The following is a 14,411-nucleotide window of genomic DNA, read 5'->3' on the forward strand; positions in this document are numbered from 1 at the left end:
TGAAAAGGAAGCAAGGTGAAAGGACGCAATAGGGGAAAACCAACACCTTGATTTTTATTTTCCAGTCTAGTGTTGACCACCTCAGATATTTTTGTAATCCTACATTGTTCGGTACAGAATCCTGTCCCTTGAACTTCATTGCAGCTGATTTCCTGAAATCAGGATTTTCACATGAGTTAAAAAAAAGCCCACCATTATTAATGAATAATAGAGTGGTGCAGGGGACTAAGGCAAATCCCTTGATAATACTGTAGAAAAATTATTGCACTTATTCCTGCCTTTTCTTTTCTACCGTTGTTGTCCAGGTTATACCCAGACAAACAAAAATGGGATACAGAAACTAAGCAACGGTGGGGAATGTAATTAAAAATTCTGTTCTCAAAAATACATGCTTTAGAAAAATCTGTTTTGCATCAGTATAAAATTCATGGATTAGGGAGAGGGAACAAGCTATAGTATATCTTCATTTTGGCAGCCTTCCAGAGCAGGAATGTTCTGGACCTCTGTGGTAGTATCCGCGAGTAGTTTAGGCAAGTTTCCAGGTGCTGCGCTCAGTGGTGTAGGTGGGAGTCTTGTGTTCGCAGGGGTTTTAGGGGGAAAAAAAAAAAATTTCTTGATTTTTCACGAAGTAAAAGTATGGGATGAGTGCAGATTTTGCTCTTAATCTATACACATTAAGTATTAAGCAAAGCTAGGATCTCTTTGTTGATAGAACGGTATTTATAGCAATTTTATGATTCAGGTCAAGTATTTCAGATAACATGTAGAATAATACCTAACCTCCAACGGGAGGTATTTAAAATGCTAATCAATATTAGATATTTTCAACACTGGAAATACCAGCTTTTTTTTTTTTTTGGTCCTCTTGAGTTTGTAAGTGTACATCTTGCAGTTACATGATTTTTTTGTCCCTGTTTTTATCTAGAAAGCTGCCAAAGTTTATCGTGGAAAGAAAATGCCTGGTAAAATGGGTAACATCTATAGGACATCCTTTGGATTAAAGGTGAGTTCTGAGTATGCTAAAATGTGTATAAGGTGGTTGCATTGCCAAGCAATGGACTTGGTCGTGTAGTCTTGTATTGGTGTACTGTCTGTCATTTTTGTCAGAATCAAGACAGGAGCATCTTGCAGCTGGAAAGACAAGAGCAGCAAATGTATGCTTCTGTCTTCTTGTGGGTTAAAATAAGTTCTCTGATGTGTTTTTCACTGAGTCCCTTGACTTCTGCCTCTGAATTGGGAAAAAAGTCAAGCCTTCAGTTAATGTTTTCATACCTATTCCACTTGTTCAAACCCAACCCAAATCTGAAGTGTCTGAAGTCCTAACTTCATCATGGTCCTTCACTTTCACGTGCAAAAAGGGGATTATAGTTTCTGTCTGGATCCTGGTGTGTGCATAGCTGCAGGAGTTCCTCGGCTGTTAAAGCGATTGTTCTCCATCTCTGAAGGCAACCTCTGCAGTTTGCACAAAAAGCATATTAACTTCGAGTTTGCAGAAAAAGTGCTCTGCTTCTCTCTGCTAACCAAAACTAATGTTTTGTAACAGAAAATGTGCATGTTCAGTTGAGCACCTCATAGAATTAAGAAATAAACAAATGGTCACAGTAACATTTTCATGAGCATATTTGCCTTAATTTGTCAGGTGTGATATTTTTCAACAACTGTTGCTGTTAGGAGGGAAAAGAAATTTGGGAGCTTGGGTTGGTGTGATGCTGAACAAAGAGCTGCCTTACCAAATATAGCCTGGTCACAAGCCCTTTCAATCTGTTTAATAGACTGCTGCATAAGAAAGCTGTGCACTCAGAGTAGCGTGTGACTGAATTTTGTGTCAAGTTTCGGCCTGTGCAGAACATTCTTCTTCCTCAGAGCACCACCTCCAGTTAGTCAGTTTGTGCTTTGCTGGACTACTGCTTGTAAAACTGGGAATTGTCTCTCAAACGAGCTCAATGTCTATTTTTTTCTGTCTTCTAGGTGTGGAGGATCAACACAAAACATGACATTATTTATGTAAATGGGTCTGTTCCGGGTCACACAAATTGTCTGGTGAAGGTATGTTTGCTAGTTTCAACTTACTGGTATTAGTGACTCTGAAGCTCTCTCCAGCCCTCCTCTTACAGAAGTAAAAATATTGGTTGAAGGCAATTTTCATTTCTTCAGAGTCCCATCTTGTACTATTGAATAATTAAAGGACAGTAGGATCAGCTCTGTAAAAGAGAGTGATTAATAGGGGCAGTGGGTCACCACTTACTGTAAACGGCTCATTCTTAGGTTTGCACTGGGATTGTGCGCCCATGATAAACTAACACAGTCGCTGTAACCCTGTGTTACGTGTTTTGGGGCTAGGTCCACCTACTCTAACACTAACCTGAGTTAGTAGCATGGTGGTGAGTTTTCCAGAATATTATTTAAGGGCTATATTCATGAACAGAAATACACAGCAAGCACTGCTTTAAAGGTTATTCAAAGCATTCCCATACACAGTGGCAGTTACCTTTCCAAGGTGCAGTTGAGATGCAGGAGTCGGCAGCTGGAATTCACAATAACGATATGAGTTCCCTTTGCAATCAGTATCAATGTGTCGGTGTTATTTTCTGTGGCATTCAACAGAATTAATTTCAAATTTTATAGACTTTTTTTCAGTTTTTCATAGACAGTCATAAAACAATGAACAGTCTGTGTTCTAACAATGTAAATAATCCACATAAAAGCAAGAAAGGTAACTTTTAAGGATTAAATAAGGCTATTTTCAAAATAGCGTTTTCTTTCTACGTAGGTATATGCTACATATCTGCAAGCACCAGTTACTTGGAGGAAGTTGATTCCTTTCTGACTTAATAGATTACAGAGTATCAAGTATCTTTATTATGAGTGATTATAAATATTTTGTTGTACATATACTTATATACCTGATACATAGTTTAAAATCCTCATAAGTATTGTAGGGATTTAAATGATGCAATTCTTGAAACGTTAGAGAGATCAGAAAGTTCAGGTGTTCTCAAGTAGTTTATTTTGTTCTTGTCGTACTTTACTATGGGCATCCAGTTTCTGTTATGTATTTCCTAGTTGTGGAACAGAACTCCACAGTTACTGGGCATTAAGTAAAGCAATGCTACCTTTCAAAGAGGTGTTTTACACACAGAAAAAAGAAGTTTCTTGTTGTGTTTCTCTCATTGGAAGTAAGAACTTTTTTAATGCGTGAGGTATACCTAAACTGCTTTGGTTGTAATGTCCAGCCCAAGCCTGGAGAACACATTAGACATTGCTCTCAGCCTGAAGAATACAATACACATTTCTCTCCCAAGACAGTGAAAATCAGTTAACAGATGTCCAGGAGAAGTAGTTTTCAGGGTAGCTTCTGCAAAATTACTGGGCATGCCATCAGTGACATAGAACCATAGAATGGTTTGGGTTGGAAGGGACCTTAAAGGTCATCTAGTTCCAACCCCCCTGCCATGGGCAGGGACACCTCCCACTAGACCTGACATAAGGACAACAACACCACTAGACATAGAATTAAGACTTTGGTTTGACTGGCTTTTTATCTGTATATTGGACTGAATGATACTTTCTTCAACTGTGTTCTAAGTATTTTTTCTAATCCTGAGCCATGAACATGATTGCTGTATGTTAGTCTTAGGTTTAATTAAGTGTGAATTTGTTGTAGGGTGTTATTTTTAAATTAGAGCATACGTATACAAGCAAGATAATGTAGCTGAAAAAACGAGCAATGTTTCATGCCCAAACTTTATTCTTTGATCTTAATAGTCCTCTTAAGCAAGAGATAATTGTTGCAAAAGGTTGTGCATCTTGTTCTCCTAGTCATGCTGTTGAAATCCACAGTTACATGGTTCAGTGGCAACTGCCTGTATGCCTCGCAGATGTCTTATCTGCAAGGATACAACGTTTTATGAAGCCACTGAGACTCTGAATACAGTACTTTTTTTCTGCCAGTTCATAACTTTTATTCTAACTAGACTCAGTAAACTCATTTTTTGATTTCTGTTTTTAAATGAGCTAAGAAAACAAACGTTTATGTACACTGTGAGGATCTCATTTAAACAAATCAATGTCCTCTTGCTCATCAGACACCGCACACTTCTGTTTGGGGAAGAACCTCCTGGAAGTGTTACCTGCATTCTTTCATGATTGGGTCACTTCCACTTTTTTTTTTTCCCCAACCTTCTCTTTTTCTTTACACAGACATTGCTCTTGTTTAGGCTGGAAAGCATTCCCCTTACCACCTTGGATTTACTGGTTTTGTTCTTAAAGCAGACCTGGTGTTAGCTTAAAAAAGATCCTTGAGGCAGCAGTACTGCCATAGTCAACAAATTTGTTAACAGGAGGCTGCTGGGCGAAGATGTCTGAGCATATGCAGTAAAAGAGCCGTTTTGACATCTGTGGAGGATGATGGACTTCGATTGCCATGGCAATCTGTTGCGTACCATTTAAGTGCTTGCCACGTCCAGGGGTGATTTCTGTTCAGTTCACTCGCCACGGATGATGGTCGGAACTTTAGCCTAAGACCAAAAGTTAAAATTGGCTTTTGTTTTTGTTTTTTTTTTTTAAACTTAATCTGTCATTATTAACTAAGTGGCAGGAGGCACTTTTTTGACTGCTATAAGTCAAGATGTAGAATCTGTATTAATTGTATTTGCAAGTTACCTATGTATGAAAATGTTTCAAGTCATAGTAGCCTGCAATTAGAAGTCCGAGTATCTTCAAGTATTCGTTTTGGCATACGCATTTCAGATTCGCAGCTAATTCCTTTATTAGAAATGAGGGTTGAGGATCCATGGGAAGAATGAGGGATTTCATCCCTTAGAGCTCTTTGATTAGCAAAATACAATATTTGAAAGATCTTGATCAAAGTGCTTCACGCTCAGACTTTCATGGCTCTTTAGTAATAAATAATCCTGGTTTGAGATGAAGATACAGTAGTAGGTATTATTACTATTAGGAAATAGATTTTAAAAAATTGTTTCCACTCACATATTTGGTGTTTGGAGGGAGTGTGTAATCAGCAACAGTTCATTCCAATTTTTTGAGCTGATGAATCCATTCTGGTTGTTTTCTTTCTTAAGTCATAGGAATTACATGTATTAAAAAAAAAGCTTCCCTTATATTTTCAAATGCATCTCTGAAGAGCAGAGAAAGCTTTAAATAAAAAAGCATGCAAAGCAATACTATTTGGTATGTGTTCTCTAATTTCGGAGGGTTTTTTTCTCCATTTAATCTTGCTGCACTCATCTGTAGTATTTTTAGCTTGTGTCTTATGCCTTTCTTCCAGAATGTTTTCTTGTTTGCAAGATGACTTTGACATCCTGTACATTGTTGTATATTTATTTGGATCAGTAGTCGGGGAGAGAAATTATGGGATATTAGCATTCATATTTACTGTTCATTCCACTAAATACTTGCCTATAATTAGGTAGGACTAATGTCTAGGGGATGTGGATCCGTCTTTGAGCTGGAAAAGTGGAATATCACACAATGCTTTTCTCTTGCGCGCATCTCTAAGAGATATATTGGTGTTCAGTGCCCACTCTGTGTTGCTTGGTAACCATTAAAACCACGGAGCACCTTGAAGCATTTATTTATTTTGTATGTTATGTATTTTTGGAAACTTAGTGCATCAGCACTGTATCCAGACTGAGATGAAGCACTTAAATTTTCCAAGTTTCATTTTCAGCAGAAAAAGTGCACAATAGTATGATTGATGGATTCCTAGTTTAATTAGAAATCGGTTTTCATTTGATATTGCACATTGAAGCATGCAGGTAAATAACTGACATAAGTAATGTTTCTGGCCAACTGGAAAACTAATCAAAAAAGCTTATTTTGGCATAGATTTCTTTCTCAATGACAAGGTCTAAAAAAATTAAGAAACTTTAGCACTATGCTAGAATGTGTGGAATTTTTCTATTACAAGAGAAACATCGCTGAGTAAGCATCTGTAAATTATTGTGTTGTGCATATCGAGATAGGTATTACCTGAGGTAGGTTGTTTCCCTTGGTGCGTCCTCTTAGATTACAAGGGCTAGAGTTACTGTCCGTTGTGTTGATCCTCTAGAAAAAAAGCTAATAGTTTTTTCTTTTGGGGACTTATAACTCTCAGTGTCTCTCCCAAGTAAAGTTATCCCTTCTGTCATTCAAGAGAGAAGCACAAGACTAATTTCCTTTTTAAATAGATGATTTGTAATGGAGGGCATACTGTAATACGGCATGTTATAATACAGCATGTTAAAGTTTATATTTGATAAATGTTTTATACCTGTCCTAATTTTAAGGCATCCGATTTTCTTAGGACATTCAGTGTTGATCACTTTGAATATATCACTTGTAGTGAAAGCAGAAATTCCAGCAAATCTGTGTAACCCATAGAGAAGTCTGCAGTAGTTTGCATTCTACTTACTCAACACTTGCCAACATTACTGTCTGTGTTTCTAACTGCTGATGCCAGAGTTTAGGTCTGCTGAGCTCAAATTAGGGACATGCAGGAGTAGTGTCGTGCCTTGACTTTTTTCGTGTTCCCTCTCCGGTACCTTGGGCCCCATGATAGAGTTGTGTGGAGGTGGGGTTTTTTAGGATTTTATTTTTTTTAAAGACAAAATAAGGCTGGTCAGAAATGGTTATTGAATTCGATTTTCTGCCTAGCTTCAAAAATAGCATGGAAGCTGAAGTAGGTAATGTATAATACCTGAGGACCTAATTTCTAACATTCTGTATATTTAAACACATTTTCCTGTTTAGCAAACAACTTGCGTTCTTTGCTGTGGTTGCTAACACAGCCTGAAGCCCTGTTAAACTGCAAATGTGAGTTGTGGCTTAAACATCAAGTTTTGATGCCTGTTTAAGACCATATTAAGGATTTTATGCTGATAGGTTTCTGAATTTGTTTATACTACCTGTTATGCTGTCAATGTATGGGACACACATATAATCAGTTTATTAAGTGTCTGCAAAACCCCATATGACTGTTTTAAAGATTTAGTAACAGAATCCCTACGGGCTCCAACTTCAGCTTTCTCTAGTGTTTTTCTCAATACGGAACTTTACAGGGAATGTACTATAGTATATATACATTACCTATCTACAGGATAGTGTACTATAATATATAGCAGTATTAATAGAGTAGCTAAGCAAGCCGAGTGTTTATGTTACATTGAGTTATACAGTGAATGCTTTTATGGACTGTAGTAACCAGTTGGGCTTTCAGCCTGATTCCTACTATGGGTGAGAGCTAAATTCACAGGATTTTAGTAACTCATAGCATTAAAACTTATTCTGATGTCATGGCGTTACTGTTTTTTTTTTCTTTCTTTTTTTTTTTTTAAATAATATATCGAATGTACTATCCATTCTGATCGCATTGGATTTATATTATCAGGAAACCTGCAGAAAAAGACTTGTTTAAAGTTTAATGATGTCACGTCCAAGATTTTGAGTCGCAGACATTATTTTTTTCTTAGGGCCTAAGAGCAGTTATGAGAGAAGTTTGTATATTAATTATTTGTACAACCTTACTGTAAAAGGTTACCAAATAAATTGCTTATAATGCAATTTCAGCATAGAATGTAAAAAAACATTTTGTGAGCTTCGAATAATCGGGATGGAAGAAAGTGAAATGTTATTTGGTACAGTTTTGTATTCTTTGCTGTGAGGCATTGTTTTCACAGAATCACAGAATATCTCAAGTTGGAAGGGACCCGTGAGGATCAAGTTTTGGACCCATAGGTTAGGGAAAAAAGGAGGGGAAAGAGGAGGAATACTCATGGGTTGAGATAAAGACGGTTTAATAGAACAGTAATGGAAAAGCAAAATAATAATAATGGTAAAAGAACATACAAGACAAAAGTCACTCTCACCGCGCCCGGTGAATTGGTTGCCCAGCTCAACCTGAGCAGTGATTACAGATTCCTGCGCCCCAGCCAACCCCCACTTATATACCAAGCATGAGGTCTGTGGTGTGGAATGTTTCACTGGCCATTCCATTGTTCTGTCTATGCTCCTTGTCAGCTCCTGTGGGAAGCTGAGGAAAAGTCCTTGTATAGAATAGACATCAACTAGCAACAACTGAACCAATAGGCGTTATTGACACTGCTTTCATACCAAATCTGAAACACAGCAATCACTAGAAATCAAAATAACTGTGTCCTAGCTGAAACCAGGACAGTCGTTCCATGGTTTAAGTTGCTAATAGGTACTTTCAGGTGTAAAATGAGTTCTTCATTTTGTCAGGAATAATAATAATAAATCTGTCTAACAACTTTTGAAACTTAGAAGGGAGAAAGAGGTGTGTTTGTTCAGTTTGGTAGCGATGCTCTAAGATGGTGCTTCAGAAGGAGAACTTAAATTGCATTTGAAAGCAGTGAATGTAGAAAAAGATGGAAATAGAGCAGTAGTTTTCACCAGTCAAAAGAAATACTGTGTCAATTATACCAATCAAAAGAAAGAGCATATAAGAAGCAAATAATTTCAACATCAGTTGTGGTTCGTGCTTCTGGGGTCTGTCAAGCTTCTGAGGAGTTTGGAAGGGGCAAAATGACATAGTATTGTACTCCTCTGAAAGCAGCAATGGTCTGTTGAAAATGTTTCATAAGAATCTACTTTAAGAATTCTCCTTATCGTACAAGAGGCACTATCTGCAAAATGCCACTTGACATTAGTATGTAAAATGCGATGTTAAGGCTGAACAGAAATCTTACATTTATTTAGATAAACTAATACAGGATAAAGATTAGACTGTTGGGTTTGCCTTCAGTTAAGAGCAGATGTCTTACTCCTAAGTCCTATGATAAGAAGCTGTTCTAAGAAAAGGAAAAAAATGTAAATTCCTTTCGCTTTCCAGGTGTCCAAAACTGCCTGTAATGACACAGCCTGTATGTAAGACCAAATGTTATTTCATTATGAGAATAATCCAAAATAACAAGAAAGTAGACATGAAAAAACATTTTAATAAGATACATATGAAATAAATAAGTTATCAGAAATAAAATCATTTGTTCTCATCTTCCTAGTATTATTGTAACTCATGCAGAGACCATGGGTTTTTTTTAAGAAGGTTTATGATGTGTAACAGGATTAGGGAATAAAAGAGAAAGGGGCAAGGGGAATAATAGGCAGTGAAGTTATTAAAACTTGTTTTCATATAGAAAAAGAAACAGCAGGGCTGTATTGAAAGGGAAGGATGACTTCTCGGCCTCAGCAGTCCAGATAGCGCTGTGGAAGCTGCCTGACTGCCTTTCCTCTGAACTCACTGCTGCTGCAGCTGTTGCAGCAAAGGTCTTTGGACTTGGACCTCAGCCTGGTCTATTCCATGTAGGTAGGTGATGAAACTTGCTGTCTGCCCAGACGACAGCTACTTTAGCGTTTATGCATGGCAGCCCACAAGTGAATAGAGAACGCTTTTAACAGGGAGGTGTCTGGTAGAAGAGGAATGATCTACTGAAAAGCTAAGTAGCCATCCTAATCAACACAACTTGTTGAGCCCTTCACCCCCTCATTATCAAGCCTACAGTTAGAAAACTGTTGGAACTTCCTCAGGAAGGGAAATAACAAACAAAAAAGCCCCAAAAACAAACACAAAAACCCCCAAACAACTAGTTTTTCAGAAGCTGAAGTTTAAGTCAAATTTATTGTGCACTTCATCTGCAGGAATCCTCATGGACTTTAGGAAAGGCGCAAGTAATAGCAGATATGAATCTGGTAAATATAGTGCTGTCAGAACAGAATTGTCAGTGGGCATAAATTTGTTTAATTTCTGGTACAAATCACAACTGTCTTATGTGAGGTTTTTGTCAAACCAAGTAAGAACAAGCTTCCTGTTCTTTAAAAGCCCACCAAAAAAAATAAGAACAACTTATCTTCTCTACACTAAAATTTTGTTTAATGTATTTGTACTTCTTTTTTTTTTTTTTTTATAAATCCAGTTGAGTATAGTGGCTGAAAGGGATTATTACAGCTCAGGAGGAAGGTCATAGGTAACAATATAGAAATGAAGAATTTAATTTTAAATAAAATTTCATCACTTAAGAATTTGTAGCTTTTTTTTTTCTCTTCCTTCAGAGATACCAGCTTTCTATCTTCTACTGCAGGCAAACCGCTTTTTGCTGATAATTCTAGCTACTAATTTTCTTCCGAGATTGGAGTTTCAGGGGCTAGATTTTAAATCTTTTCACATGTAGAGAGGTCACTAAAGGAAAGTTATTTCTCTGTAACAGTGCAGTTCTTGGAAATTAACTTTCCTATAAGGCTTGTGTTCTACAAACTTGGGTACTGATTCCTGGGTGAAGAATTCTAGGTGCTTAACTCTGCAGTCACTGAATAGCTCTGCAGTAGCTGGAGGGACTAAGTACCGCACACGCACATATCTTTGCAAAATTAGTTGCCATAATTAGTTTGTATCATAAATACGAAAGCATGTCTTGGTTGCTGAAGAGGTGATTACACTGCATAATATAACTTGATATGTCGTGTAGGAAAGTACTGTGGGATATGAACATATTGAAGAAGCCATGCTAACATTTATTTTAATAACACTTTAGAATATTGAGCAATGATTTCATGACAGTAGGTTTTGATTCAGTATGATACAATCGATAAATTCACTTTGGGTTTTTAGTTTTGTTGTTTTTTTTAAAAAAAATCCTTGATGACGGATACAAAGTGTTAAATTCAATAGCTGGGGTTGATACTAAAATAACTCTTGATTATACATGGAATTTTTCATATAAATGTAATGTGAATACTGTTGGGTTTTTTCTTATGCATGCAAGGCGATTTCTTTTAATTTCTAGTGTATCACTGTCTGAAAGTCTTCTGGAAGATTTATTAATCCCACCTTTCCCCCTTCTGCTTTTAGGTCAAAGACAGCAAATTGCCTACTTACAAGGACTGCAATAAAAACCCTCCATTCCCTACATATTTTGCTGATGGAGATGAAAAACTGCCAGAAGACTTGTATGATGAGGAGATTTTCCAGTTCACGGATCCATCTGTCACATACGCATAATGTTCTTCACATCTTTGAAAAAAACACAGTTTTGTTATTTTCATGAACTTTGTAATGCTGTATAAGAGTAAACCTATGAATTGCAGTCTTTCCAACTGACTTGAACACTTCAGATATTGCCATTTTGGTCAGGTAATAAGATGTACCACTATCAATTTCAAACCTCTATTTAAAGCAGCAAGTGAGCGAGGGGCAGGTCGTAAAGCACACCAAACAGTTTGTCTACAGTGATCTTTTGTCCTCTGTCACAGGCTGTGAAAAGTTACGGATTGCTAAAAACCTGTTGTTTTTAAGATGGTTCCATTTAATTTTTTTAATGCTTCCAAACTTTCTGTTTCTCTTTTGTGGAAAGTATGCTGGCCGACCCTGATAATCAAAAAAATTTTCAAATCTGCTTTGGCATCTGGCGGGGGTGGATAAATCAGATGAGCGTCCAACTTCGTGAAGAATAATCCAAAATAAAACAGGACAAGGCATTGCTCTGTAGCAGCGTGAGCTTGTTTTGTTGCCCTCTTATCACCAGAGCTCTTTCTGTCCTTTTTCTTTAATGCTGTGTTGAGTTTAACGTAGCAGGTACCCAACAAATTTTCTAGAGGAAAGGTGATGCCAACCGCTGTCTGTCTCTTCAGAGAGTTCTGGCAGTGTGCGCGCTGAGGGGGTGTTCGGATGGGAAATGTTCAGTAACAAAGCAGCACCAAGACTGCAGTGGCCACCTGTTTGTCGCCTTCGCTGACAGCTTGCTCTGAACTTCACAGAGGATCCATTGCATGCTCCCTGGAGAAATATCTCCACATCTACAGTTGTCTCTGTATTGCATTCTTACACTGTTACAGGAGAGCTATTACGAGGAAAACAGGCCAAATGTGAAGGATTTGTCTTTATGATAATGCTTATTTTTCATCTGCCCCACTGTTCAATAACAGCTGGCATCAATACGCTCCTTTTATTTTTCATCTTATGTGATTTACTATTTATAAGTCTGATCTTTTGAATGCAGTAAATCCTTTCACGTACAGAAGCAAGTACCTGTATAACTGTCGGTGCCATCTGAGCACTTACTTATAAGCCCTGCAGTAGTTCAAGAATTTGCATATACTAAGCTACCATTCACAAGACAATAAATATCTAAAGTAAATAGGAGACTTCTAAAGACCTTACTATCCAACTTAAAAGGTGTTGTCATTATGGTGTCCCTCGGTCATTGAAGATGTTTTGAATTTTTTTGTAACAGCTCGAAGAAACCTCATGCTGTCTTAAGGAGGCTGTATATAGGTACTGGCTTGTAGTAGACTGGGAGGGATCTTTACAGACTGGGGTATGGAAATGTGAACTGGTAAATATCTACATTGTAGGGTATTCTCTTAGCTGGATTCAATCAAATTAAAAATGTGATTCAAGTGAGTGCATCAGAATGCTGAATAACAGCCCCACCTTTGTGCTTCCCCTTCTCTTCAGTAACACCGGCTCTGCAAGTGCAGACGCCACACGCGCACAGCAGATGTGATGCAAAACGCCCACCATACATGTAGCAAATATCCCGTGGGACGTCATGATTTGTCCATAATACTAGTAATGACTGCAGCCTCTCACCTGTTCCAGATAGTTGCCATTTCCTGAGGAGGTGTTTGGTGTTCACTCTCCTGATTACAAAATAGATTTTAAAAGTTACAGCATTTCAAGTTTACTTGTTGTCGAACGCATGTAAATCGGGGTGTGTTCAAATGAGTAGCCTGCTGTTCTGCTCCGGTTTATGGGATAATTTGCACACTGTGCTTTCCTTGAGGAGCTTTGTTGATTTTGGGGGGTTTTTTTGGGTGGCTTGTTGTTTGTTTTTTTTACTTAATTGGTAATGATCCTGGACTATCCCTGAGGTGGCCACACAGAGAGATGCTTTCTCCTACTTGGTTTCTCAGCCAGAAGTTCCAGGACTGAGGGATCCTCTCCTGTAAGTTATGTTTTGGGTTTGCTTTCAGCATATGCCCTGGGAAGCACCAAGAATCCAATGTGAGCTCAAAGGGAGCCACAGGTTAAAAAAAGTGAATTAAAATTAACTCTGTATTAAATGAGATTTTAGCTTGAGGGGGAAATTGACAATCTACTCCAATTCCTGTTGCTTTGGTAAGAGAAGAACTTCTCCCTGTTTGGCATAAACAGTGAAATTCCGGTGATCTGCTTACGTTACTTCTTAGCTTCATTGTCCAGGGAATGACTTCAGTCATTCAGGGAATTCTGTAGTTAACATTATCTTCCATTTTTTTTAGCTTTAAAATTTCTGTTGAAGCCTGTATACCATCAGATTAGTCTCTGCAGTTGTGCTTTTGGAATGCGTGCTGGCTGTGAGCCGCATTATTTTTCCAGATGCTGCTTGTTCAGGTAGGTGTTGGTCTCGTTTTTCTGGAGATGTACAGGTGAAACCTTTTCCATCTCTGTTTATCAAGAGTGCTTGGACATTAAAGACAAGGGCTTTCATAGCTCAAGTAAAGATTGACGTCCTGAAGGTAAGTATTTTCTGTAGAGCAGGTGCAGGGTGAGATGCAAAAGTTCTACTGATGTGAGCTCATAGTGCATCCTCGTTTGGAACAGAAACACCTGTTAGACCTGCTTTTCCATCAGATGTTGGAAGGCTTATGGTGTTTTGCATTTAATTTTCCATGCACTCCCCATCTCTCGTGTCTGCTGCTCTTCTGACTAATGAGAGGACTTTGTGCAGGAGAAAGGCGTGCTGAAGTTATTTCAAGAAACAAAATTGTTCAGAAGTGTAATGACACCAGATGCTCTAAGCCCACCTACAAGCTTGTTCTTAGAAAAGGCTAAGGGTGCTTAGTGAAGTATTTTTAGACTTTACCGAAGGTGCTGGAGCTGAGCATTTATTCTTTATTCCCGCAATATAGGGGTGAAGGTTGTTGTGGCTTGTTGAGCAGATGTGCTTTTAAGAATCAAAGAAAAGTAGTCAAAATTGGGTAAATATTGAGTCCTCTTGTCTCAGACAGGCCAACAGTTTCTTGTGCTAAAGGATGTGTTCAGTTTTCTGAAAAAGCAAACCAAGAGCTCTGTTGCAAGTAGTTATCTGTGTGTTTGGTTGCACTTCCTGAGCACTGAAAGTTTAGAGTTCTCAGGGAACATATGGCCAGGCAGCAACAAAAAGAAGCTCTTATTCCATATTACCTGTAGATTATTAAAGATGAAGGAGCTGAACGTGTTACCAGGAGTCTGAATCCTGTAGGACAGCATCTTGCCCAATGTTGCAGTCTGTTTTGCTGTCTGAGGACATAATTGTTGGCAAGCTCTGCTCTCACTGCCAGAACTTGTGAAGCGGCTGAGATCTGCCATGAGTTGTGTACCTGTTTCAGCACAGAGAGAGGGCAAAGCCTTGATCTCCTCTGGGAGTATAATGCTTGAG

At 38.1% G+C, this 14,411-nt stretch overlaps 1 protein-coding gene across 1 annotated transcript in view; it reads left to right on the forward strand.

Moving 5' to 3' along the window:
* Positions 1-11,497, forward strand: part of MRPL3 (mitochondrial ribosomal protein L3) — a 32,458-nt gene extending 20,961 nt beyond the window's left edge. The window contains exons 8-10 of the mRNA XM_054191501.1: positions 926-1,003; positions 1,969-2,046; positions 10,862-11,497. Of these exons, the coding sequence (XP_054047476.1) occupies positions 926-1,003; positions 1,969-2,046; positions 10,862-11,011 (306 nt within the window). The 3' untranslated portion in view covers positions 11,012-11,497. The remainder of the gene's footprint in view (positions 1-925; positions 1,004-1,968; positions 2,047-10,861) is intronic.
* The last annotated feature ends 2,914 nt before the right edge of the window (positions 11,498-14,411 follow it).

The sequence above is a fragment of the Rissa tridactyla genome, chromosome 2 (genome assembly GCF_028500815.1).
Source record: "Rissa tridactyla isolate bRisTri1 chromosome 2, bRisTri1.patW.cur.20221130, whole genome shotgun sequence".
Taxonomy (NCBI): Eukaryota; Metazoa; Chordata; class Aves; order Charadriiformes; family Laridae; genus Rissa; species Rissa tridactyla.